This window comes from Saccopteryx leptura, chromosome 12 (assembly GCF_036850995.1).
Source record: "Saccopteryx leptura isolate mSacLep1 chromosome 12, mSacLep1_pri_phased_curated, whole genome shotgun sequence".
NCBI classification, from domain to species: domain Eukaryota; kingdom Metazoa; phylum Chordata; class Mammalia; order Chiroptera; family Emballonuridae; genus Saccopteryx; species Saccopteryx leptura.
The window spans coordinates 56870772-56898348 of NC_089514.1; the positions used below are offsets into that span (position 1 = coordinate 56870772).

A 27577-nucleotide genomic window follows, 5' to 3' on the forward strand; every position below is an offset into this window, starting at 1 on the left:
ATGGGAAATGATATTTTCAAACAACAGCTCAGATAAGGGCCTAATACCAAAGTATACAAAGTACTCATAAAACTCAACAACAAACAAACAATCCAATAAAAAAAAATGGGAAGAGGTCATGAACAGACACTTCTCCCAGGAAGAAATAGAAATGGCCAACAGATATATGAAAAGATGCTCATCTTCATTAGTTATTAGAGAAATGCAAATCAAAACTACAATGAGATACCACCTCACACCTGTTAGATTAGCTATTATCAACAAGACAGGTAATAGCAAGTGTTGGAGAGGCTGTGGAAAAAAAGGAACTTTCATTCACTATTGGTGGGAATGTAAAGTACTACAACCATTATGGAAGAAAGTATGGTTGTTCCTTAAAAAACTAAAAATAGAACTACCATATGACTCAGCAATTCCTCTGAACTCAAAACTCAGAAACATTGGTACGTAAAGACACATGCAGCCCCATGTTCACTGCAGCATTGTTCACAGTGGCCAAGACATGGAAACAACCAAAAAGCCCTTCAATAGAGGATTGCATAAAGAAGATGTGAAACATATACACTATGGAATACTACTCAGCCATAAGAAATGATGACATCAAATCATTTACAACAAAATGGATGGATCTTGATAACATACGGAGTGAAATAAGTAAATCAGAAAAAACTAAGAACTGCACGATTCCATACATAGGTGGGACATAAAAACGAGACTAAGAGACATGGATAAGAGTGGTGGTTACAGACGGAGGGGGGGAGGAGAGGGAGTGAGGGGGGGAGGGGAGGGGCACAAAGAAAACCAGATAAAAGGTGGCAGAGGACAATTTGACTTTGGGTGATGGGTATGCAACATAATTGAATGACAAAATAACCTGGAGATGTTTTCTTTGACATATGTACCCTGATTTATTAGTGTCACCCCATTAAAATTAATAAAAATTTATTTTAAAAAAAGTTCCTACCTTGTTCTAAATGCAAACATGTTAGTAAACCAAATTTCCATCACCCCTCTCAAAAAAGAAATATATAATTAAACCTAGCTATCTTGCTGATTTTATGTTTATAAAAATGCAATTGGAACTAATAATGAACATTTGTCTTTCTAAATGAACACAAAGACTGCTCTCATTTTCCAGAGAGTACACAAACTCTATCATCATGAACTAAGAAAGTCACATCAGCCTGTGAATGAGTTGTGGGAAAGCCACCCTCCTTATGTGCACTCTGAGAGATATGCGTTATTCCCACAACAAGCATATTTAACTGAACAGCAGCTAGTCTCTCTAGCTGAATGATTACCTCTTCAAAAATCAAGATTTACTGAGTGAAACGGAAAACTAAATTACTTCCCAGAACACCTCTGAACACTATGAGTCCCTTTCTCATTTGCATGGTAGGCTGGTGCTGCTGAACGTCATAAACAACGTTCCTGGAGTGCTTACTAATGAGTTCTTGATATTTGTATATTACATTATCATAATGGAGCTAAAGAATATCAAGGACTATGATTGGAAGTATATTATGTTAAAAATAGACAAGCATATGTGGTATAGCCACACAATGGAATGCTACTCAGCAGTAAAAAGGAACTACTGATTCTACCACAATGTAAATCAATCTCAAAGTCACTATGCTAAGTGAATAAAAGCCAGACTGGCCCCCAAAAAGAAGAATGCATGTCATGATTGCATTTATATAGAAGTCTAGGGTCTGTAAAAAACAGATCAGTAGCTGCATGGAGACAGGGTAGAGAAGGGTTGGATCACAATGGGAAGCAGGAAAGCTATGGGGAGACTGGAAAGGAATACAGTGATACCTCGGTTCTCGAACATAATTTGTTCCGGGAGAACGGTCGAGAACCAAATTGTTCGAGAACCGAAACAATGAAACCCATAGGAAATAATGGAAACTGGATTAATTTGTTCCAAGCCCCAAAAATATGCCTATTTACTGGTGCTTTCTCACAAATAACGACTTCATTGATGCTGTCACCTGCTAACTCTTTTTCTTTAATGAAAATAAGAAGCAGCTTCTCCATTTCCTCCATTATCTGAGGCCTTTGCTTTGTTAACAATGTAACACCTTTGGCAACATTGGCAGCCTTTATAACAGCTTTATTCTTAAGGAAAGTTGAGATAGATCTTGGCATGCCATACTCAGCAGACAGATCTGAAACACGTGTGCCCTGTTCATATTTGGCAATGATTTCTTTTTTCAGCTCAATCGTTGTTCTCACAGCTTTCCGCTTACCTTTGTCTGCATTACCACTTCTGGCTTTCTTTGGACCCATGTCTAAGGGTTAAATTCAGTGTACAAAGCGTGCACAAAGCGTGAGTCTCTCCACAAAGCGTGACTCTCACCACAAAGCGTGACTCTCACCACAAAGCGTGACTCTCTCCACAAAAACGTGATTCTCTCTCTCCACAAAGCGTGACTCTCACCACAAAGCATGACTCACACTGATGACGCAGGCAAGGCGCGCTCGGCCGAATGAACGCCATTCGGCTCAACTCGGCTAATCTCGGACGTTCGAGTTCCAAATATTTGTTCGGATTCCAAGACAAAATTTTCTCGAATTTCCTGGTCGAATACCGATTTGGTCAAAAGTCAAGGCGTTCGAGAACCGAGGTATCACTGTATCTTGATTATGGTGATTGTTTTATGAGTGGATACAATATGTTGAAACTGACCAAATTCTGTACTTCAAGTATATGTAGTTAAGTGTACTTCAATTAATCATCAATCAAGTTTTAAAAATAGAGGCAATTGTTTAAACTTTCAATAAAATATCTGAATAACACTTCAAAGCAATATCATTTATATATGAATGAGTAAACTAATAACAACTGGTATTTTTAAATGGCACTTAGCACAATGCATGGCCCACTTAATTGTGATGTAAGTCTTTAAAGAAAGAGGGCCAAGGAAGAACACAAAAACACTAAAATAATTGTGGGAAATGATACAACAATGGTCCATCAATGTTTCTTCTGAATTGTCTTTGATTCAACAACAGGGTTTGGCCTTTTATTTTTTGAAATTTTACAGGCTTCTGGTTGAGGATGTCATCAGATTAACACCTCTTGGCCTGGCCTGTGGTGGCGCAGTGGAGAAAACATTGACCTGGAATTCTGAGGTCGCCGTTTGAAACCCTGGGCTTGCCTGGTCAAGGCACCTATGGGAGTTGATGCTTCCTTCTCTCTCCCCCTCCCTCTCTCCTCTCTAAGGTGAATAAAATCTTAAAACAAACAAACACCTCTCACACCTGCTTACCTCTTTGTCTCCACCCTTTATTCCCAAATTTGCACAGGTAAAGACAAAGGCAGAACACATCCTATATTCAGTGTCTGTCACATGCTGCTTATGATGGAAGGATCACAGACAGCTCTGCTTCTTTAAAATCCTGAAACAAATTCTTCTTCTAAAATAATATTCTCCTAATTAAGATGTAGTAAAGAAGCCCTGGCTGGCTAGCTCAGTGGTAGGGAATCAGCTACCCATGTGGAAGTCCCTGGTTCGATTCCCAGCCAGGGCACATAGGAGAAGTGCCCACTGCTTCTCCACCCTTCCCCCTCTCCTTTCCCTCTCTCTCTCTTCCCATCCCGCAGCCAAGGCTCCATTGGAGCAAAGTTGGCCCCTTCGCTGAGGGTAGCTCTGGCTGCAAAGGAACAATGACCCAGATGGGCAGAGCATCATCCCCTGGTGGGCATGCCGGGTGGATCCCAGTCGGGCACATGTGGGATTCTGTCTCTCTGCCTCTCGGCTTCTCACTTCAGAAAAAAAGAAACAAAAAAATAATGTAGTAAAGAGAATAAGGTCCTCTCAGTTGATGAGCACAGCATGGCAGTAAGTCAACCAGACAACAGAAACTGAACTAGAGACTCTGCGCAGGTATCACATCCTCGAGCGCAGAGGACTCATGGTCACAGTCACCCATGTACCTGTGTGTGAATAAGACAGAGCCGTACAAAGAGGGCTCCTTGTGAAAACATGTGGAACACTAACATTGACCTTGGAGGAGATGATAGGTTTCTAATACACATGGGAAAGGGATTATACCTTGAGAAAAAGGAATTATTTTAAAATGATTGACAGAGCCTGACCTGTGGTGGCGCAGTGGATAAAGAGTCAACCTGGAATTCTGAGGTCGCCGGTTCAAAACCCTGGTTTCCCTGGTCAAGGCACATATGGGAGTTGATGCTTCCTGCTCCTCCCCCCTTTCTCTCTCTCTCTCTTTCTCTCTCTCTCTCCTCTCTAAAATAAATAAATAAAATCTAAAAAAAAAAAAAAAAACAAATTTAAAAAATAAATAAATAAATAAAATGATTGACAGAAGAAGAAAACAACTGTAAGTAGCTGCTTGGTGAACTTAATAAGATGTGACAGACACTGAGCATAGGATGTATTCTGCCTTTGTCTTTACCTGTGCAAATTTGGGAATAAAGGGTGGAGACAAAGAGGTAAGCAGGTGTGAGAGGTGTTTGTTTGTTTTAAGATTTTATTAACCTTAGAGAGGAGAGAGGGGGGTGAGAGAGAGAAGGAAGCATCAACTCCCATAGGTGCCTTGACCAGGCAAGCCCAGGGTTTCGAACGGCGACCTTAGCATTCCAGGTCAACGTTTTCTCCACTGATCCACCACAGCCTCTTAGAAGCAGCTGTAGAGAGCTGTAAGTATAGATGAGTTCTGTGCACACAGAGTGGGAGGGAGTGGCGTATGGTGGAAAGTGATATCTCAAGACAAATATAGCCCAGCTCAAGCTCACTAGCTTTGTCATCTGTTGCAATTTATTAATTGCTTGAAGCTTCAATTTCCTCATCTCTAAAAGCAGAGAGGTATGAATTGCTATGAAGATTACTATTAATATAGGTAAAGTGTTTTACACATTTAATTACTCAATAAAAGGTACTTGTTATTAAAAAAATCAAAGAATTAATAAGACTGCTCTGGAAGAAACTAGATATACAATTAATTTCTTAAAAAATCAAAGAATTAATAAGACTGCTCTGGAAGAAACTAGATATACAATTAATTTCCAAAAACCAATGACTTTTCAACATAGCAGGGGAAAATCAATTAAAAGGTAAAATGATAGGGAAAAACTGTCACAGAAAATAGGAACAGAAATACTTAGAAATACAAAGACTGTACAAGTGAGAAATACAAAATGCCTCAAACACTAAAGCAGACTATGTCTTCAAATGTGATGATACTATAAAGATGGCGTTTTTTTAATGAATAAAGAGATTTAACAGAATCCAAGATAAAATTCCTATGAGATGTAATTTAAGCCCTTCCAAACTTGAACTAGAAGACTAAATAGAGTAAAAACAGCTGAGAAATCTTTGAAAGAAAAGTATCATTTAAAATTACATTATCAGTCGCTGTGTGCAATTTTGGCACAAAAGAAAATTTGGTACTTTAGAAAGTAGCCTAAAAAGAAATCGAATCAATGTTTGTGTGTGTATATGCTATATGTAAATTACAGGATATTTTATAGCTTCATATTCATTTTGAAATATCCCCTAATTTTTGTGAACAGTATATTATACATAAAATAGATTACACTGGGGAACAAAATTTTTGTTGCATCCACAAATACACTCATTCTTACGAATGTGCTGATCTCAAATCTGACATTACTTTTTCTCTGTAAGCTACAGTTTTTTTGCAATTCAAGATTTTAGGTTTTCATCTTATTGTAAAATTTTCAACATTTAGTTTAACATAATGAAGTAGAATGTCTTCTTGGGCATCATCTTTGTGAAAATATAATAATTTATATAATGCAGTAAATACACTAATACACTAAAAGATATGATTGCATCAGAATTTGTCTACAATTTCAAAATAGAACATATTAAAACACTTATTTTAATCATTAAATTTGTGCAAAACTTATTTAAATTCTATTCAGGCAAAAATTTGCGTTTGTAGCTCTTGTGTTTGTGTACTTCTTGAGGACAATCTTGTTTGATGCTCCAGTAGTAGTCTGTTCATCACTAAGAGCTCCAAGATTTTCGGTAAACTTATCAAAGTGACTGTTCAGGAAGTGAATCTTAACACTCATGTTACATCCAATGTCATGGAAAGCCAACAGCATCCAATGAACCAGAAGTTTATAGTTTTCTGCTTTTTTGTTGCCAAGGAAGTTCTTTGTAACTGCCACAAATGACTGCCATGCTGCTTTCTCCTCCTCATTCATCTTCCTGGCAAATTTTTTGTCACATATGAGGGTTCGAATTTGAGGTCCATTGAATACACCTGCTTTTATCTTCTCAAAAGACAAGGCAGGAAAAGCAGAAATAATATGTTGAAAGCATTCACTTTCTCTATTCAAAGCCTGAACAAACTGCTTCATTAAGCCAAGTTTGATGTGAAGTGAGGGAAAAATGATCCTGTCTCGATTAACTACAGGTTCATTCACAATATTTTGCATCCCTACTTCCAGAGCTTCATGTTTCGGCCACTCCTTCTGTGTCCAGTGTTTCTCCCGAGCTCAGCTGTCCCACAAACACAGAAAGCAAGGATACTTTGTGAAACCTCTCTGTTGTCCTAGCAGGAAATTTACCATTTTAAGATCCACACAAATGATCCAATTATGCTCCTCATACTTCAGAAAGTCAAGGACAATTTTTATGTCATTATAATCTTCTTGCAGATGAGTTGAAACTCCAATTGGAACCGCTGCATAAACATATTTGTTGTGTAGGAGAACACATTCAGACTTCATTTAGAGTGGCCAAGAAATAGCTGCCATTCTGTTGGACTGTAAGTGGTAAAACCTAGCTGGCTGAGAAGACTACTGATATCATGACAGTAAACAAAGTGTTTGTCTTCAGAAAAAAAAGTCCACAAAAATTTGTTCACGCTTCCTGAAATGAGATACTTTAGCTGACTGGTGAAGTACATTATTTTCTTGAAGCCTGGAGGCTAATAACTCAGCTGCTTTCTTTGATGGGCCCAAATCTCTTACTAAGTCATTCAATTCAGGTTGGCTAAACTGCTGAGGGGTTAATGACTGCTTGGCATCAGAACAAGACCCTTCAGATTCTACAACCATTTCCTCATACATTTTATCAAAATACACTTGATCACCATGTTCACTTTCTTCGTCCTTAGAAGAAATAAAACCATTGAAAACTGGAACAGGGAGTGTCTCAGAGAGTGTGGGATAGGTCATATTGCTGAAGGAATATTAGGATATGTGATCATATGCTGTTTTTTCTTGCCAATGCCCTTTGTATGGATCAGACAGAAATAACAGTCACTGTTGTGGCTGTTAGGTTCATGCCAAACCATGGCAATACCAAAAGGCATTCCTTTGTGTTTTCTTCTTGTCCAGTCACAAAGCATTCCCTCACAATTATGACACACAATATGAGGAACCCAATTCTTGTCTTGATCGTCAAGGGGAACTTGAAAATAGGCAAATATGCATGTGTCACAAATGATGAAATATTGCGCCTTTGACGTTGAAGTGTATAACAGCCACTTATATAACAGAAGGTGTCAGGACTATTCTTACATTTATACCTACTCGAAGAAGCCATGATTCAATCTTAAAACAAAATAAGAGGGTGTTTTTATCAGATAATAATTTTTTACATTTAAAAACAACTACAATTATGTAAAAGTGATGTTTGTGAAACATTAATTGCCTTGTGGTTATGTTCAATCCAAGAGTCGTTGCCCTTTAACTCTAATTTAAAAACCAATGCATGTCATTAACTGTAACAAAAAGAAATTAAAATTGCATAAAAACTAGAGTATGCACCAAAAAACAGATTTCAGATTTGGAATCAGCAGTGTAGAAATATATAGAAAGGGTTCTAAAACCTCATGCAACAGAAAATGAAAAAAAAAATTGTTCCCCAGTGTTTTATATATATATATATATATATATATTATATACCCACATAGTAGATGGTATAAAAAACAAATCAGTGGAGAAAGAATGAATTATAGATGGTTCAAAATACTATTTTTGAAAACTGGCTATTCAGGAAATATAATCAAAGGCTTAGTTTACATCAAGCACTGAATAAAATTCTAGATTACTCAAAATGTGAAAATACGTTCACAGCATATTGTTAAATGCCAAAAAAACTTACCAAACTATACATAAACAATATTTCCATTTTCTAAACATGCAGGTATATTCATAATGAAATATATGCAAAGATATTTGATATGTGTGATAGAGGCAGTATAGCCTGATGGTTAAGAGTGTGGACACTAGGGCAGCAGCCAGACTCACAAGTTATTTAACTATGCTGGGAGTATTAATACCAAACTCAGTAGAGTTGGGAATATATGTGAATTAATACATAAAATGCCTTAAAATTATACCAGACCATTATACTTTTTGTTTACTGTTCCTATTACAAATGCAGAGGTGTTGAATGCTGTGCTTATTTGGTAGGATTATGGTTGTTCTAACTGCTTTATTTTTCTAGAATGCACATCTATTGCTTTTAATTTTAAAAAGCTCAAAATGTAAAAAAAAAAGAAATCATAAAACATTAGAGCAAATGCTGTTACTATTGACCTGCTCTTTAGATAGAGAAGCACTTCCCTAGCATACCAAAATCAGTTCTGTTTACGCACCGCCGTTATTGTGGTTCCAGTCCCTTCCTCACATGCATTATTGCTATGCCTAAGAATTATTAAATACAAGTCTAAGTTAAACTTAATTTCAAATAGCCAATTTTTTCCACTCTCTTTTTAGGATGTTAGATTAAACACCAAAGGGCATTACTTTTTTTTTTTTTAATTTACTGATTTCATTGGAGAGGAGAGAGAGAAAGGAATATCAAGCTGTTCCTGTGTGTGCCCTGACCAGGGATCAAACCAGCAATCTCTGTCCTTCGGGATAATGCTCTAACCCAGTGATTTTCAACCTTTTTTGAGCCACGACACATTTTTTACATTTACAAAATCCTGGGGCACACCACCTACCAAAATGACACAAAATGACACTCTAACACAGTACATATTATACATATAGTTAATAATATAGTTTCTAAATGTATTTATATTCATTTAGTGTGAAACCTGGGCCTGTTTTGATGAACACAAAAGAGATCTCCTGGCAGGAATGGTAAAAAGACACACATGAAGCTCTTCCTCGACAGTTCTCAGTCTCTCTCTGTTCTTAGTTTTTATCGCAGTCAAGCTTGAGAAGCTCAGCTCACATAGATATGTGGTTGAAAATGGGAGCAATGTCAAAATAGCTTTGTTGGCCAGAATGGGGAATTCGTTGGCAACAGATAACCAAAAACTGTCTAAAGGAAGATCAGCAAACTTTAGCTTTAAAGTTAGATAACATTGTGATGCATTGTGATACATTGTATATCACCTTCTGCAGGGGGGGAGGGGGGGGGGCTCTTTTAAAAAGAAAAAGGTCAAATATCTATATACACCATCAGGATAGACATAACCAGCAGAGGCTGAGGCTTCATCTAGTGGTGGCAACATTTACCTCCAGTCCTGACCAGGATTAGAAATCGGGACCATGGGGAAGAGTAGCAGCTTCAATTACTCGCCGCAGCCACACAATGACAAGTGTGTGGCAGCCCGAGCGGGGACCTTCCTGGGTGTGGATGAGAGGCGGCCTACTATTGGCTCATCTCTAGTGGTCGGGATGAATCCTAGAAGGTGATTGGTCAGTGAGCATTCCCTGTGCCTCCACTCTTCCTGTCGCTGATAGCTGGAGGGATTATGAGGGGAATGTTTATGTTCGGATGGAGGTGGCTGGTGGCGGGCCGGATAAATAGCCTCCGAGGGCCGTATCCGGCACACTGGCCATAGTTTGGGGACCCATGTTTAATTTCCCCACAGCACACCTGACCATGTCTCACGGCACACTAGTGTGCCGCAGCACACTGGTTGAAAAACACTGCCCTAACTGATGTTCCTGCCTTCAGTATGATCCCTGTTATCTTCCTCTACTCACAAACAGAATCATCTTTCTAATCCGATGTCAATGGCTCCCATAGCTTTCCTCACAACACCCTCAATATCTGCCTTCTTCATAATCTAGTCATGTCTTGCTACTCCCACCCATGTGCCTTTACTCTAGCTCTTGAAATTGACATATGATTTAATTCCTCTGTGCAGTTATACAACCTATTTTCTATAACTGAAGTATGCTGGCCTCTGTGCCTCCTGTAAAGCACTTCGAAAAACCTTTCAAAACTCAGCTCAAACAGCACTATTTTGAGACCAGGGCTCATTAGTCTGATTTAGTTGCCCTTTCTCTGTGCTTCTATATAACCCTGCGCAAAATTCCATCATAGCGCTTAACCCCTCTGTACTATCATCATAGACCTATGTATTATTCACTTTCCTATGAAAAAAAATAAAGGAAACAAACTGATTAAATGTTAGATGAACAAATAAACATATAAATGGCCATGGGAAAAAGTGACAAAGAATTAAGTAGGACCATCTTGAAATTTCAATGACACATTCTTAGAACAGTACTGTCAATTCAAGCCCCAAATCTGCTCACTTTGCAGCTGCTTTGGTATTTTTCTCATCCAAACACACAAAAAGACTTCATATATTATAGAAATTTAATAAACAACTATGGATGAAACATCAGTTTTTAAAAGTTAAAATGCATTCCTATTTTGATATGCTAAGGGAAGTAATTCCATATATGATACATTATTACAGCCTAAATAATTGTCTTCTCTGGGTATTATATTATCTCAAAACACACAGACAGGAAAAAAATTTAGGTAAATACAAATGTATTTTATAGGACCAGTACTATGTGTAAATCTCCTATATGTGAAAAAAACAGTACATGATGAAACACCTAAACAGAAAATTCCACAAAAAGAGAAGTGAAATATTAACAGCTAAGTGACAAGAAAAACATTGTCCCTCCGTAATGATTAAAGCATTGTAAATTACACCAATGGGACAGCATTTTTCACCATCAAAGCAGTAGCAGTTTATAAATTACAATTTTCCATGTTGGCCAGGAGATGTCAAGTTTAGCGCTGTCCATAAGTAGATGGTATTTAAAGCCAAGAGACTCGACACCATCACCAAGTGTGTGAGGATGACAAAAAGATAAGAAGGCCCAGAATGGAGGCCTGGAATGCCCCCATGTAAGGAAGTCAAGGAGATGAGGAAGAACCGGCAAAGACCGAGAAGGATCACTGAGATCTAAGAGAAAAACCATGAGAGTCAAGTGTGCCTGAAGCCCAAGTAAAATTTCAGTGGCAACAGAGCTACCAACTGGAGCCGGTGTTTCTAAAGGAAGGTAAGCATGAGGAACAACAGCAAGCTTTAACCTAGAAAAGAGCATTTTTATTGAAACAGTGAAGTAAATGGCTCATAACCAAACACTAGCATACATTAAAATGATGCTATCTTTTGCAATATATCACATATTAAAATATTTTCTAAATATTACAAAAATATTTATAAAGAAGTGTTAATGTCATTGGGAAATGCTTACAACGAAAGAGGGATAGGTACAACTTCTGCAAACAATATGAGCTCACTTTTGGTTTTTAAAAAGGAAAAAGATGTATATAGGCAGGAAATGTGTTAAAACATTAATACTGGATATTGCTAACTGGAAGAGTGATAGATTTTTTTATTCTTTACTTTCTAAACTTTTCACAAAGCACAACTTCCATAATTAAAAAAAATACTCCTATAAAATCCTTCTATAAATAAACACCTTTCCCTACCCACACCCCAGTTCTTTCACACTTTAATATCTTGAGAAACACTGTCCTTAACTTGTACAAGAATAATCACTGGCGTTGTGCTGAAACTTACAAAATATTGTTGAATGCATTAGCGCCATCCTCACTGCAACTCTAATGTGGATAAGTTACTAACTCCATTGGCAGACACAGAAAGACTCAAAGAGATTGATCTGCTCACGGTCACACAAACCAGTGGCAAGGCTCAAATTTTAGGAAGTTCTTTGATTACCTTTGGTGCTACTTCCATAACACTAAGATGCTCTGCAGTTGGAGCAAAATGTAAACAGCGCTTCTCCCAGGTAAGTAACAAAAATCAGAAAACATTTATCAAGAAAGCTTATGCTATATTACCATGTGTTTACCATTTTACCATTACCTTTTAATATTAGCATACTTAACTGTCATGCTTGCTTCCTGTATCAGGCTGTAGGCTCCTAGAGAGGTATAACAATGTCCTCTGCGTCCTGTCCTATACCTAGTCATTGACAAATGCTTGCTGATGCATTTCATGGTAATGAGAGGAGCTAACACTCTATCTGGTGTGAATATTACAGGAGTTTGTAAGATCCCCTGCAGAAGCAGGAAGTGAGCCAGGGTTACAAAGGAATTATAGCAATGAAGCAAGTCTCTGGGTTTTGGCAACTAAACTGTATTCCTCACCTTATACTTGAGACAGAGGTTCTCCAACTTTGGGATTCAGCATAATCCCCAGAAAGCTGGTCATAACATGGCTTGCTGGGCCTCAATCGTAGGGTTTCTGAGTTAGTAGGATGTGTGCAGAGCCCAAGAACTTGCATTTCTAACAATTGTGATTCCTAGGATCACACTTTGAGAACCACTGATCTAGAGTAAAGAGCCTATAAAAGTGAAGCTTTGAATAAGTAATAAATGGCAACTTGAAGTCCAGGGCCATAAACTGAGTTGAGAATATATTTCAATATAGTCTGATCACTGGGTTTTTATTTCAGAGTCTTAAACCTGGTACAACTGAGAGAAAATGTCAATTAGAATTAAATGCATTACAAAGATCAATTCCTTTTTATAATTGAAAAAGTGAAGCCATCCACTCTTTTCTACAGTCTTTTCAGAGCAGTAATTAGGGCTCCCAGAGAAGAGGACTTATATCTTACTCATTTTTAATACCCCTAATGTGCCTTAAACAACATGATATTTAATCACTTTTGCTGAATAAGATGAGCAAATTCTTGCCCTCAGTGAACAGATCATATACTTCAGGTGTGTGTGTTCACAGCCTCTGGGTAAAGCATGCGGCGCCTTCGTGTGACTTAGATAACGGTGCCCCCTCTGGATAGATGCAGACCTGCGTTAGGGTGGCTGGGTACACTGAGCACTGGATGGATTCTAACTCTTTTGTGCCCTCACAGCTTGGTTTTCTTATACAGGGTATAATCCTCCCATCTATACAAGAGTGGTCCTGAGTGTGTAGAACCTTTGTCAGACAACATCTGCATGCTCAAGAGTAAACAATAGGCTGTGACTGGAATCCAGAGAAGATAAAAGAATCACTGGTCTTCCGTGCTCCAGGAAGGGTTAAAAGAGGGTAAAGCAACCACTCTAGGCCAGGAGGATTCCTTTGTCTGAGATGCTCTATCACCACCATCCATGACCTTCATCCAACAAACTCCTATTCATCCTTTGGATCTTAGCTTAAGCATCTTCTTTAGGACCCCTACCCCCTATCCTAACCTGAAACAGAAAAGCTCTGCACAGTCATTTTGCATCATAGCTCTTATGGCAAATGTAATTACATGATATATGGCATTGTTCTGTTTCTTTCCCCATAACATTATATAATAAGCACAATGTGGATATGGGACATATGTTTTGTTCATCATTTCATTGCTACTACCTGGTACATCAGTACACAATAAATATGGGTTTAACATGTAACTTTGGCTAAGAAAGGCAAAATGGGACAATAATTATCCATGATTTCTTCAGGTGGAAGCAAAGGGTACCAAAATTTAGTGTTTTCTAACGATAAAAAATTTTTATAAGATCCAAGACACTGCTGAAGAATTCACTATGATAGGAAAATGTGTCACTCTATAGTATGCCCTGCTATTTCTTCCATCCCTTGTGCTAAAATAAGACACTTTACAGATCAACTCTTAGTTTTACATTGTAAATATTGATGGTGTGAATCCTTGCTCACATTTGCCTAAAACATAAGAAATGGTTCTGAGTATAAGAAATCAAAATGGAAAATTCACTTCCACAAGCAGAGCAGGCAGAATTAATTATGTTAACTCCATAAAAACAGAGGCAGAGTCCTAACTCCTTCAGCAACAGTGTGGCTTCAAAACCCCTGACACCCCACCCACAGCCCATGACCTTCAGAGACTTCCTGCAGAAAAGATATTTTTCAACTGTTCCCATTCAAGTCTAAAGCAGACAGGTCATTTTTAAGTTCTCCAATTTATGTAGACTTGGAAGACCCAATTTCTTACCAAATCTAGGAAGGCCATATAATAAAATTCTATTCTATTACCACTGATTCACCTCTTATTTAATACCCCACCCCTCTTCACCACTCCACAGAACCACTGTGGCATTGAGTACTGGTGACCTAAGTGTCAAATTCAATGTCCCTGTTCAGTCATGTTAATTTGAATTTCCTTCAGCAATTGAACCACAACCACCTTTTCATTTTAAAAGGTTTTCTTTCATTCCTCATAACTCTGTACTGTCCCATCATTTCCCTTATACTAGTCATTACTTATATCCTTGTGGACTTCTCCATTTCTGCCTCCCTCCTCTCCAATGTTGGTAAAACCCAAGTCCTATCTTTCATCTTTTTTGCTCTCACTTCCTGAGATCTCACCCAATCCAGCAGTTTCCACCATGCTTTTTGTTAAAGTGCTTTCCATATCTCCTCACTAGCCCAGACCATGCCTGTGAGCAACAGAACTTGTAAACCAGCTACCTACTGAACAGCTCTCTGAAAGTCTCCAGGACCAACTCCCTTGTCTCCTCCTCTTCCTCATATTCCTCCTCAGGTAGGTTAGAAACATTATCCTCTAATCCAGCCAGAATCTTTCATCCCCTCACCTTCCACATCCACTTACTGTCAATCCTATCTAACATCTTGCCCTCTTTTCCATCTTCACTGCTATTCCTTTTCTTCTTCTTCTTTTCCAGGTGAGAAAAGGGGAGAGAGACAGACTCCCACATGCACCCAGACTGGATCCACCTGGCAACCCCCATCTGGGACCAATGCTCTGCCCATCTAGGCCCATGTTTGCAACTGAACTATTTTTAGCACCTGAAGTGGAGGCTCTATGAAGCCATCCTCAGCACCCAGGGCTGATGCACTCGAACCAATCGAACCATGGCTGCGGGAGAGGCAGAGAGAGCAAGAGAGAAGGGGAAGGGGTGGAGGAGCAGATGGTCACTTCTCTTGTGTTCCCTGACCCAAAATGAAACTGGGACATCCACACACCAGGCTGATGTTCTACCACTGAGCCAACCAACCAGGTCCACTACTCCTTATTGAATCTGTCATCCTTTAGCTGAACTATTTCAATTGTTCCTAGCAATTACATTTCCTACCCCTCTAATGTGGCTCCACATTATTGCCAAACTAAAGCATATTTTACAACTTGTGATTTTTAAATCCTTCTGTTGCTCCCCATCACCTAGCAAATGAAGACCAGCTTCTTAGCATAATATACAGTTCCATGTATTCAGGCTTCTGCCTTCCTCTCACTCATGTCGCACCAAATTCCTCATAGTACATTATATTATACTACAGTTATGACCAATTACAGCAACATTATTTTGTTTTTGCCCCCTTTCAGTATGTTCTACACCAGAAATGCCTTCCCCCACTCTCACAATTAACTTGTCTGCTTGGCAAATTCCTACTCACCTTTCAGGTCTCACTTCTGTAGACCTTTTCTGATCCTCCCACTAGATTCTTTCTTCTCTCATGACATTAAATAATTCCATTGTAATTGTCTGTTTACCTATCTGTCTCTTGCTTACCCACTTAAATTTTATTTTTTTAATTGGTAATTCACACCATCTGACATTTCACCTGGCAACATAGTATCTGAATAACTGCATGTGAAATAAACACTATTCCCAAAACTCCTCATTCATTCACTCAAGATTCAGAGAGAACAGGGGAATTGTATTATGTAGGACTTTACAGGAATGACCTAAAAATTGAGCTATTTTGTGATTTCAATTTCCAAGTTTAAATGATGCACACATAATCCACTTAGTTCTGTTCTTTTAGCTCCCATGCACTCTACCTTCTAATACCTTTTTCCAACTCTGAATCATCTATTGGCCTTTATCTTTTTTCCTCAGGAAGCCCCAGTAAGTCCCATCATTCAGAGTCAAAAAATTCCATTCTATTCAGTTCCTGGATCAGCCTACACTTTGACCTTCAAGTCTCACTGGACTCTTCGCAAAATATCAGGATCTAGGTCAACTCATCTAGCAATAATCAACTCTCAAATTTATATAGATTTTTTATGTTTAATTTATATTAATTTTATCTCATCCTCACAATAAAAATAAGCAGGTCAGTTTATACTGCTATTATTTTCCAATAAAAAACAGATTCTAAAAAACCCTGATGATATCTATCTTTTATAAGTTCCCCCCTTTGAAAATAAGCTTGAGGGATATTAATTCATCACGTTCTGAGGTCCAGCCCTCATATTATTTGCCCTTTAAACACAATCTACCAAAGTCATATCCTATTATTGTCCTTCTACTGCTGGCACTAGCTTTACTTTTACTTGTCTCCCAAATGATAGCTTTCCTGTATGCTCCAGTGCTCTCTCCCTGCTGATTTGACCCAGCTGGGCATCCCAAAGTAATCATTCTTCTCCCCTTTTCAACTCCATAACCCAATGACTTTGACAAAGGGAGCTATATTTTATGAGTTTTACCCCAGAGCCCAATCTTCTGTAAAAATCTAAGTGAAACTTTACCCATAACCTAGTTGTCTTTTTGAAAGGCATTTTTTTCTGAACTCAGGCAATCATAACTAGATGACTCCCAGACCAATTTTCTGTGCTTCTCATCCTTTTCCTTTCGTTGCTTTCCTAAATAAAGCAAGGCAAGGAAAATGAGAGTCTATGTAACTTGGCTAACCATGGCTACTTTTCCAAAAATACTCATAAGTGAAGGGAGACTCAAACAACCGGGGGGAGGGGGGTGGGGGGGGGAGGTTTAGAATTACCTGCAGGTTTGTACATACTCTGCTTCAACACTCTCTCATATTGTTCAGTTGGCTTGAGTTCCCAGGCTCAAACCTCTCACTTGAACTGCTCTCATTCTCCCCCCACCACATGGTGCTGTCCCTTCCACTTGGCTTTTCACCTTCTTTTCTGTTACTAAAGAGTGGAAAGGGATAAACAAAATAGTTACTTTGTCTTTGTTCACAGGAATTTGGCTCACATTTCCATAGTTTTATCTCAGAGGAAGCCCTACCCATCCCTAAGCACAAGCAGACCCATAACCTCAAAGTCTGAGAAGCATCTGTCCTTCCCAACGTCCTCTTAAAAACAATGCAACAGAAGCAAAAATCAATTCTACAGATTAGCTCACTTGGTTAGCACAAATGCCAAGAAGCAGATTTAGTCCATGAGAGATTATTTGGCCTCTTCTACCTCCAAAGGAACCTCCAAGTCCCAGTCATCTTACAGAATACAGACAGTTCTGTGCACCATTATTTCTAAAAACACAACCAACCCCAGGCAGGCTCAGTAGAATCCTCCAAATTGTTTCATTTATTCTCATTTTCAGAGGGAAATTCAAACTTGAGACCTCAAAGGATTGGGTCACGTGCAATTTCTAATTGCCTTCCTGAACCTTTCATCATCTCCCTGCATCTCATTGCTATATTTCTTTCTTAGATGCATGCAGACTCTTACTATGTTCTTTGTAGGTGTACATGTGTGAAACGTGCATATCTAAAGAATAAACCTGGTGTGGTGGCCAAAAGTATTGCCCCCACGGGCTGACTTTCACACATTTCAAGTAGATTCTTCATTACTAAGAATTCATGTTAGAAGAAACTTCAGACTTTCCATTTCAGAAAAGAAGTATGTTCTGAATGTTAGGGTTGAGGGCCAAAGACAGGGTTTCAATTCTGTCCTATTGCAACTGTTCTGAGGATGGCCAAGCGGCAGCTTTCTAGAGAAATCTGGAAAAACAGATTATTCCCAGGTGATAGGGATAGTTGAAAAATACAGATTAGACAACTAATTATACTAATGAACTCAGAAATTAAAGACAGATGTTTGCTGAGCTCTTGCCCTGATTGCCCCAATTTCAACACTGCTGTGTGTTCGCACACATGGCTTTGATCTCTTCTACTTCATTACAGTCTGTCCTAGGACTTGTACTCTGGGGGAGCAAGAAGATATCTATGGATGATGGATGATGTCTAGAATGCAGATATTCTATAATTCAAACCTGGGTAAAACTCAAAAGTGACAGCATCATACACAAAGAAACAGGGTCTGGCCGTTCTTCCCAGAGGGGCTATTAGGTAAGCTATTTTTGCTAATAAAAAAAAAATGACCCATCACCCTGATTCCTAGCAATCTTTCTAAAAACAGTATCCACTCCTCACATACTCCCGGACATAATTAATCAAAGTAGGTCAGAAATGTTGCTTCCTTCCCCTTATTGATTTTCATTAAGAGGATGCACTTTCTGGAACACTAAAGGGAAACATAAACACCCAATACAAGTACCAATGATACCCCTGTAAATTTTTGGCACACCAAGTCCAGTTACCCTAAAGCAAGAGGAAAAATCTCATCACACATAATTTATTCTTCTTGGCTATATATCAACAATAGTCTCAAGCAATAATAAAATACACAGTGGCATGCTTCTGCCAGGTGAACACTTCCCAAAAGGAGCATATGCACTGTCTTTTTCAATTTTCTACATCACCAACCCGCCTCTGCCCTAAGTACACACTCCTTTTTTCTTCCAAATTCATATCCATATTTTTTCCAGAGGATACCAAGTGATACCATACACTGGTTTAGTAAACCCCCAGGGCCTTATCAAGAAGCTCAGTGCAGAGTCGGAGAAGGGATTTGTAGAGATCGGGGAGTGGAGAGTGGGGGAAGCCCTCCGGGGCAGTATCTGGCTCTCCGGAAAAGCTGTTAGGAGACAGGTCCCCAAATCATGCCCAGTGGGGCTTCCCCAGTCTCGTCCCCTGGCTGAAATCTCCAAAGAGAGCGCCGCAAAGTCCTTCAGAGCCCTCAAAACACAGGAGCGTGAACAGGAAAGCATCACCCGAAAGACAGCAAGCCACACAGCTCCGCGGCCAGCTTCCCGGGCGGCCAACTTCATCCCTCAAAACAAGCGAAAAGCCCTCTCCTCCCAGGCACAGCCCGCACCCCGACCTCCCGCTCCCTCGTCCCCTCCTCCCCTAACCCGCTGACTCCAGGTAAAGGACTGGGTGAGCTCACCTCCTGGCAAGGAGGAAGCGGGTGGCTGGAGGAGGGCAAGTCCCCAGCCCAGGCCGCCCGGCAGCCGGCGACCACCCAGCAGCAGAGCCAGACGGGGCTCCAGGGCCCCGAGAGCGCGCAGCGGGGAGCCCCCGGCGGCCGCCTCCGACCCCTCCCGCCCGCCGGCCCCGGGGCGCCGAGCAGCATCTCCGTCCTGCTGCGGTCGGCGAGCGGCAGAAAGGCAGCCTCCCCGGGTGGGGCGCGCTCGGGTTCCCGACCGCGAGAGCTGCGCGCCGCGCCTCCGTCCGCCGGCTGACAGCTCAGCAGCGCTCGCGGCGCGGGCAGCCGGCGCCGGTGCCCCCGTCACGCCGGAGGGAGGGACTGCAGGGCGCGGCGCGGAGGCGGGACGCGGGGCGGGGACGCGGGATTCAGGGAGCAGGTGGCGCGGGCGGGGGCTGCGGCCCAGCCGCGGGGGGCCCTAGCCGCTGCGCGGCCGCCGGGGACGGAGCCTCATTGCGCGGCGGAGGACCAGAGAGGCTGGGCTCCCGGCGGTGTCCTCCCCGGTCCCCGAAGCCCACCAGGAGGGGCGCTCCAGGGGTGAGCCCAAGTGAACTGCAGGACATCAAGACGTTGTTTTCCGGCAGCGGGTCTTTAAAATCTCTCTAATGCCCGCATCTCGCGCAAACACACACAGGTGCACCCTAAGAAATATCCCTTCATAAGAATCCAAACTAGCCAGCGTCAAATCGAATTTTTCATTGATTAGGGTTTGCGTGAAATGGCGAGGAAGAAAGGGGAATGAAATACAGATGCAATTCGTGGCTTATTTTTCTCACCGGTTTGATGAAAATCATAACGATACCTATAGGGTTGTTATGAGGATTAAAGAAATTGATGTACGTAAAGCACTTGAAGAGTACCTGGCAAGCAGTAGATGGAATATGTGTTGGTGTGGTAACCATAATTATTGCTGTTGGTGTTATTTTATGGGGATAACATGAGTCACCTTAGGCAAGTAAGCCCTTTTGTTTCTGGAGGTAGCAGTTCCTCCAGCTGTACAATGACTGCGGTACTCTTCCTTTTTTTTTTTTTTTTTCATTCAAAAACATACTGAACAGAGTGGTGGGAATCAAGTGGTAAACAAGATGGACATGTCTTCGTCAGGGTTGGGGTTCCCAAGGCTCCCTTCTAAGTCTAAAATTCTATGAATGAATGAGTTTGTTGTTCAAAAGGAGCACTCAAATTTCTGATAATTGAATACCTGGACAATCTACCTGATTCAAAGTTTACTTGAATTTGTGACACTGTCTCCAATGTCCTTTTAATAAACATTTGTGAATGAAACATGAAAGTGTACCTCTTCCTGTCTCATTTGTGTGTTCTAATTATAATAATGCTCATTTATCGTAAACATTTTGGAAAATATTCAAGAGTTTCAGAAAGAATATAAAAATTAGGGATCTCACTACCCAGAGATGAAACTATTTATATTAATGGTATTATTAGCATCTTGAGGAATTTTTTTCCTAACTTTTAAATGTGTATATACTTAAAACCTGGAGTTACAATTTGTAACCCTTTTAGTTTTTAGCAACAGGAATATTTTTTCAATATATTAAAATAACTGATAACACAGCTTTAACAACTGTATAATATATTCTGTTTCGGTATATGTATTTTACTATTGGATATTAGGCATTGTTTCTCAAGTATTCAGTGTTATAAATAATTCTAGAATGAATGCCATGGTATATATTCTGTGCACACTTCTTTAATTTTCTATGATGTGTCTTTCTAAGATTAAAATCGTTAGAACACATGCTGTGTATATTTTTTTTAAGTCTTTGTTAAATACTACATAAATTCCTTCCAAAAATTTTATATTAGCTGTTACCAACAGTTTATGGTACAAAGAAAAAATGTTATTAGTATTTTAATATATATTATTTTGTTTGTGTGTGTGTGTTTGTTTTTGGGATTTCTTGTATTTTCCCGAGTGAGAAGCGGGGGTGGGGAAGGCAGACCGACAGACTCCCGCATGCCCACCAGGGGGCAATGTTTGGCCCCTCTGGGGTGTTGCTCTGCAGCAATCGTGAAGCCATTCTAGCGCCTGAGGACAAGGCCATGGAGCCATCTTCAGCACCCGGGCCAACTTTGCTCCAAGGGAACCTTGGCTGCAGGAGGGGAAGAGAGACAGAGAGAAAGGAGACGGGGAAGGGTAGAGAAGCAGATGGGTGCTTCTCCTGTGTGCTCTGGCTGGGAATCGAACCTGGGACTTCCACACACTAAGCAAACACTCTACCGCCGAGTCAACCGGCCAGGGCCAAAATACATTCTTATAATTAGTAACATCGAATAATTTTTCATGTATATTTACTGACTATATATTTCCTTCTCCTATCAGTGTGTGTGAATTTTCCACTGGCACTCTTTGGCTGTTTTTCTATTGAAGTTCTGCCTTTTTAAAAACTTGATTTGTAGGAGTGACGTCAGAGAAATGGCGCCATGAGGAGCGCGACCAACAAATCTCCCCAAAATTTCAACAAGTTCATCAACCAGAGACACAAAAATCTATCCTTGGAGCGTCCAGGAGTTCCACACACTGAAGGTGAAGGTAGGGTTGAGCGAAAAATTGACTAAATATATAATCAACCCTGAAGGAAATGAGTCGGGCAAAAAAAACTCTGTCTTCCTCACTAACCTGGGAAAAGGCTGCTTTCACTTGGAACTGAGAGTCGGGGGGGGGGGGGGGCTAAGGGTGTGGAGGAGGCTAGGCTGCAGCACGGACGTTCGTTCAAGTCGAGGAAAGAGTGTGCCTATGGTGAATCAGCCCACCCGAGCAAATGCGCGCTGTGAGCAGCAGCTGCCAGCGGCGTGCGGGGGAGTGCGCCAAAGCAAACTTCTCTACCCCAAGCTTCTCTGGGTGGGCAGGGCGCCTCACCCAGCCATTCAAGCTAACTATCAAGTGTTGGGGGAGAGGCTCGCAGGCAGCTTGCAGTTTTTTCTGTATCAGATCGGCAGATCCAATCGCTGAAATTAGCTTAACCCGCAGTCTGCTCACCTCCCAACTGACCTACGTGGCTCTAATTGATAGGTTCTCTCTCAGTTCAGCGATCTAAGACAAGAGGCATGATATTTTTTAGTGCCTCTTGCTAAAGGGGTGGGGACAACTTCTGATTGGCAGAGCTTTCATACTCAGGAATATATGCTAAAAAGAGGGACTTGGCAGATGTTAAGACCTCCTGTACTGCAGGCAGTGACTAGGGCATCTTCTTCCCAGCCAAAACAAGTTACAAAGTGCAGAAAGCCTAGGGAGAGTGGTCCCACAGAGTGCTAGCCGTGCTGAACTGGCCTGGAAGCTCATAGAAAGTCACCTTGAGAGCAATTGGCTCCCAGCCCCGCCTGATTACACTGGCAGCTCTGACTGCCAGAGCCTTACCCAGAGCCCTGCATTGAGTGTGGATAGAGTGGGGATTTGCCAGCTCTTTGAGCCTCTTACTCCCCAGGCAGAGTAAGTGGCAGCCTCATAACTGGATCATCAGGCTGCTAATTCAGAAAGGAGAGACTAGGAGAGAGGCTCCAGGAAAACGGACTCTCTCATTGTTGGACCCTGCAAACACTAACAAGCCTGGACTACCAACAATACTGAAGCCTAATATATGACATCGCCACAGAGTCTAATCAACTGCAAATCGCTACCTAAGCATGCCACAGGGGCAGAGCCTGGGGTTCAGAGTCACCGACCAGGAAGAGGGAGAGGAAAGAATGAGGAAGAAGTGAACATCTGAAAATCAGGAAAAATCCACAGACTTTATAACTTATTCCACTATTTTTTTTTTGTTTCTTTCATCTTCTTGCCTTTATTATTATTATTTATATTTCCTCCACCTTGGTCCTTTTATTTGCTGCCGGTCTTATTTTTTCCTCTCCTTGAACTACACTACCCATAAGTGTTACATTTTATTTATTTTCTTCTTCCTTACTCTCCATGAGGGTTAGACTCCAAAACCCTTAACTCTCTCTCTCTCTCTCCCTCTTTTTGTTTTTTTTTCTTTTTTCTTCTTTTCTTTTTCCCCTTTTTTTTATTTCTCCCGCTCTATTACTTTTTTCTTTTCTCATTTTACTTTTCCTTTCATTCAATCCTCAATCACAAACAAATTATTTAATTTGGGGCTCAAGGTTTTTTTTGTGGCATTTTAGGTGCTTTTTACCTCACTTTTTAACTCATTAGCATTCCCCCCAACCAACGATCTCCATTCTATTTAGTTTTTGCTCCACTTAATACAATAGTTATTTTTTTTCCTTATTCCTGTTTCCCTCTTATCCCTCTCATTATATCTCTTAGTTGACCATCACTAACAAGCAAATCATTTTATACTTGACCCAGATTTTTTCCTTTTTTACATTTTGTGGGTCCCTACTTCCTTTTTTGCCCCTTGAACACTTCCCCCCAACTCAGGCCCTCCGTTATAAGCAGTTTTTGTTCCATTTAGCATAATATAATTCACAGTCCATCACGATATTTTCCTAAAGAGGAGGGGAGATGAAGGGAAGAGAAGAAAGAAAAGGGGGGGAATAATAAATTATTATTGGTTTTTTTCTGTTTTTCTTTTCCAAATTTCTTTTCCCTTTTTTGTACCTTTTTCTTTACTTTTTATTCTTTATTAATTTTTATTCTATTAACAAGACCACACTCAAATGCCATTAAGAAAAAGGAAATCGAATATCATGGATACAAAAGATAGAGAAGTAGCACAGATAGATGTGGAAAAATCTATGGAGAAAAAATTTAATATATTGGAAACCTTGGAGCTAAATGACAGAGAATTTAAAATAGAAATCCTAAAAATACTCAGAGATATCCAAGAAAACACAGAAAGACAATTTAGAGAGTTCAGAAAACAACTCAATGTACACAAAGAATATATTACCAAGGAAATTGAAACTATAAAAAAAAATCAAACAGAGATGAAAAACTCAATTCATGAACTAAAAATCAAGGTAACAACCTTAGCTAATAGAACAGGCCAGATAGAAGGTAGAATTAGTGACATAGAAGACAAGCAACTTCAGGCACAACAGAGAGAAGAAGAGAGACACTCAAAAATTTAAAAAAATTAGAAAGCCCTACAGGAATTGTCTGACTCCATCAAAAAAAATAACTTAAGAATAATAGGTATATCAGAGGAAGCAGAGAGAGAAAATGGAATGGAGAATATATACAAATAATAGACGAGAACTTCCCAAGCCTGTGGAAAGAACTAAAGCCTCAAATTGAAGAAGTAAACAGAACACTGAGATTTCTTAACCACAACAAACCTACTCCAAGGCACATCATAATGAAAATGGCACAAACCAACGACAAAGAAAAAATTCTCAAGGCAGCCAGGGAAAAGAAGAATAAAACATAGAAAGGAAAGCCTAATAGATTATCATCAGATTTCTCAACAGAAACTCTACAAGCTAGAAGAGAGTGGACCCCAATATTTAAAGCCCTGAAAGAGAGGAACTTTCAGCCACAAGTACTATACCCATCAAAGCTATCCTTCAAATACGAAGGAAAAATAAAAACATTCACAAATACATAAAAGATGAGGGAATTTATCATCACAAAACCCCCACTTCAGGAAACACAGAAGGGGGTTTTCCAACAAGATTCAAAAAACAAAACAAAACAAAACCACAAGTAAAAGCTCCACCAAGAACACAATAAAACCAAATTTAAACTGTGACAACAAAAGCAAAAAAAAAAAAAAGAGAAGACGGAGATTAACAGTAGCAAAAGACGATGAAGTGCAGAAACACTCATAAGATAGGGTACTACAATGAATATGGTAGGTGCACATGACTTAAAAAAGTTAGAAACAGAGGAAAGAAGTATGGAATACAAACAAATAAAAAACAATGATAGAAAAACAAAAGAGAAGAATCAAACAAAATACAAAATTAACAGAAAGCAATTTATAAAATGGCAATACGGAACCCACCAGTGTCAATAATTACACTAAATGTAAATGAATTAAACTCACCAATAAAAGGACATGGAGTAGCAGAATGGATTAAAGAAGAAAATCCAACTGTATGCTGCCTACAGAAAACACATCTAAGGAACAAGGATAAAAACAAATTCAAAGTGAAAGGCTGGAAAACAATACTCCAAGCAAATAACATCCAAAAAAAAGCAGGTGTAGCAATACTCATATCTAATAATGCTGACTACAAGACAGAAAAAGTACTCAGAGACAAAAATGGTCATTTAATAATGATTAAGGGAATACTGAATCAAGAAGACATAACAATCCTTAATATATATGCACCAAACCAAGGAGCTCCAAAATATATAAGACAGCTAATTATTGACCTAAAAACAAAAACTGACAAAAATACAATTATACTTGGAGACCTCAATACACTGCTGATGGCTCTAGATAATTCATCCAAACATAAAATCAATAAAGATATATTGGCCTTAAACAAAACACTAGAGCACCTGGATATGATAGACATCTACAGGACATTTCATCCCAAAGCGACAGAGTATACATTTTTCTCTAGTGTACATGGATCATTCTCAAGAATTGAACATATGTTGGGCCACAAAAACAACATCAGCAAATTCAGAAAAATTGAAATTTTACCAAGCATATTTTCTGATCATAAAGCCTTGAAACTAGAATTCAACTGCAAAAAAGAGGGAAAAAAACCCACAAAAATGTGGAAACTAAACAACATACTTCTAAAAAATGAATGGGTCAAAGAAGAAATAAGCATAGAGATCAAAAGATATATACAGACAAATGAAAAGGACAAGACGACATATCAGAATCTCTGAGATGCAGCAAAAGCAGTAGTAAGAGGGAAGTTCATATCACTTCAGGCGTATATGAACAAACAAGAGAGAGCCCAAGTGTACCACTTAAGTTCACACCTTAAGGAACTAAAAAAGAAGAACAAAGACAACACAAAACCAGCCGAAGAAAGGAAATAATAAATATCAGAGCAGAAATAAATGAAATAGAAAACAGAAAAACTATAGAAAAAATTAATAAAACAAGGAGCTGGTTCTTTGAAACCAGCTGACAAACAAAATTGACAAACCCTTGGCAAGACTCACCAAGGAAAAAAGAGAAAGGACTTATATAAACAAAATCCAAAATGAAAGAGGAGAAATCACCACAGACATCATAGATATACAAAGAATTATTGTAGAATACTATGAAAAACTATATGCCACCAAATTCAACAATCTAGAAGAAATGGATAAATTCCTAGAACAATACAACCTTCCTAGACTGAGTCATGAAGAAGCAGAAAGCCTAAACAAACTAATTAGCAGGGAAGAAATAGAAAAAACTATTAAAAACCTCCCCCAAAATAAAAGTCTAGGCCCAGATGGTTATATTAGTGAATTCTATCAAACATTCAAAGAAGACTTTGTTCCTATTCTACTCAAAGTCTTCCAAAATGTTGAAGAAGAAGCAATACTTCAAAACACATTTTATGAGGCCAACATAACCCTCATACCAAAACCTAGCAAGGATGGCACAAAAAAAGAAAACTACAGACCAATATCTCTAATGAATACAGATGCGAAAATACTAAACAAAATACTGGCAAATCGAATACAACAACATATTAAAAAAATAGTACATCATGATCAAGTGGGATTCATCCCAGAATCTCAAGGATGGTTCAACATATGTACAACAGTTAACATAATACACCATATCAAATAAACAAAGAACAAAAACCACATGATCTTATCAATAGATGCAGAAAAGGCATTCGATAAAATAAAGCACAACTTTATGTTTAAGACACTCAACAAAATGGGTGTCGAAGGAAAATATCTCAACATGATAAAGGCCATATATGATTAACCATCTGCCAACATCATATTAAATGGCATAAAACTGAGGAGTTTCCACCTTAAATTAGGAAATAAGACAGGGTTGTCCTTTCTCTCCACTCTTATTTAAGGTAGTGCTAGAATTTCTGGCCGGAGCAATCAGACAAGAGAAAGAAATAAAAGGCATCCATATTGGAAAAGAAGAAGTAAAGGTATTACTTTTTGCACATGATATGATCCTATACATCAAAAACCCCAAAATGTTTTCTTTGAATGTATGTACCCTGATTTATTGATGTCACCCCATTAAAATAAAAATTTATTTAAAAAAAAAAAAAAAACCCAAAGACTCCACAAAAAGTTTACTAGAAACAATAAACCAATACAGTAAGATCACAGGATACAAAATTAACATACAAAAGTCCATAGCCTTTCTATATGCCAACAATGAAATATTAGAAAACAAACTCAAAAAATAATCCTCTTCATGATTGCAAAAAAAATAAAATAAAATACCTAGGAATAAACATAACAAT

General features: G+C 39.3%; 1 protein-coding gene across 2 annotated transcripts in view; it reads right to left on the reverse strand.

Annotated features, from left to right (window-relative positions):
• Positions 1–19531, reverse strand: part of ELAPOR2 (endosome-lysosome associated apoptosis and autophagy regulator family member 2) — a 251001-nt gene extending 231470 nt beyond the window's left edge. For both annotated transcript variants that reach the window (XM_066354085.1, XM_066354086.1), the window contains exon 1: positions 19214–19531. In XM_066354085.1, the coding sequence (XP_066210182.1) occupies positions 19214–19399 (186 nt within the window). In that variant the 5' untranslated portion in view covers positions 19400–19531. The remainder of the gene's footprint in view (positions 1–19213) is intronic.
• Between the last annotated feature and the right edge of the window lie 8046 nt (positions 19532–27577).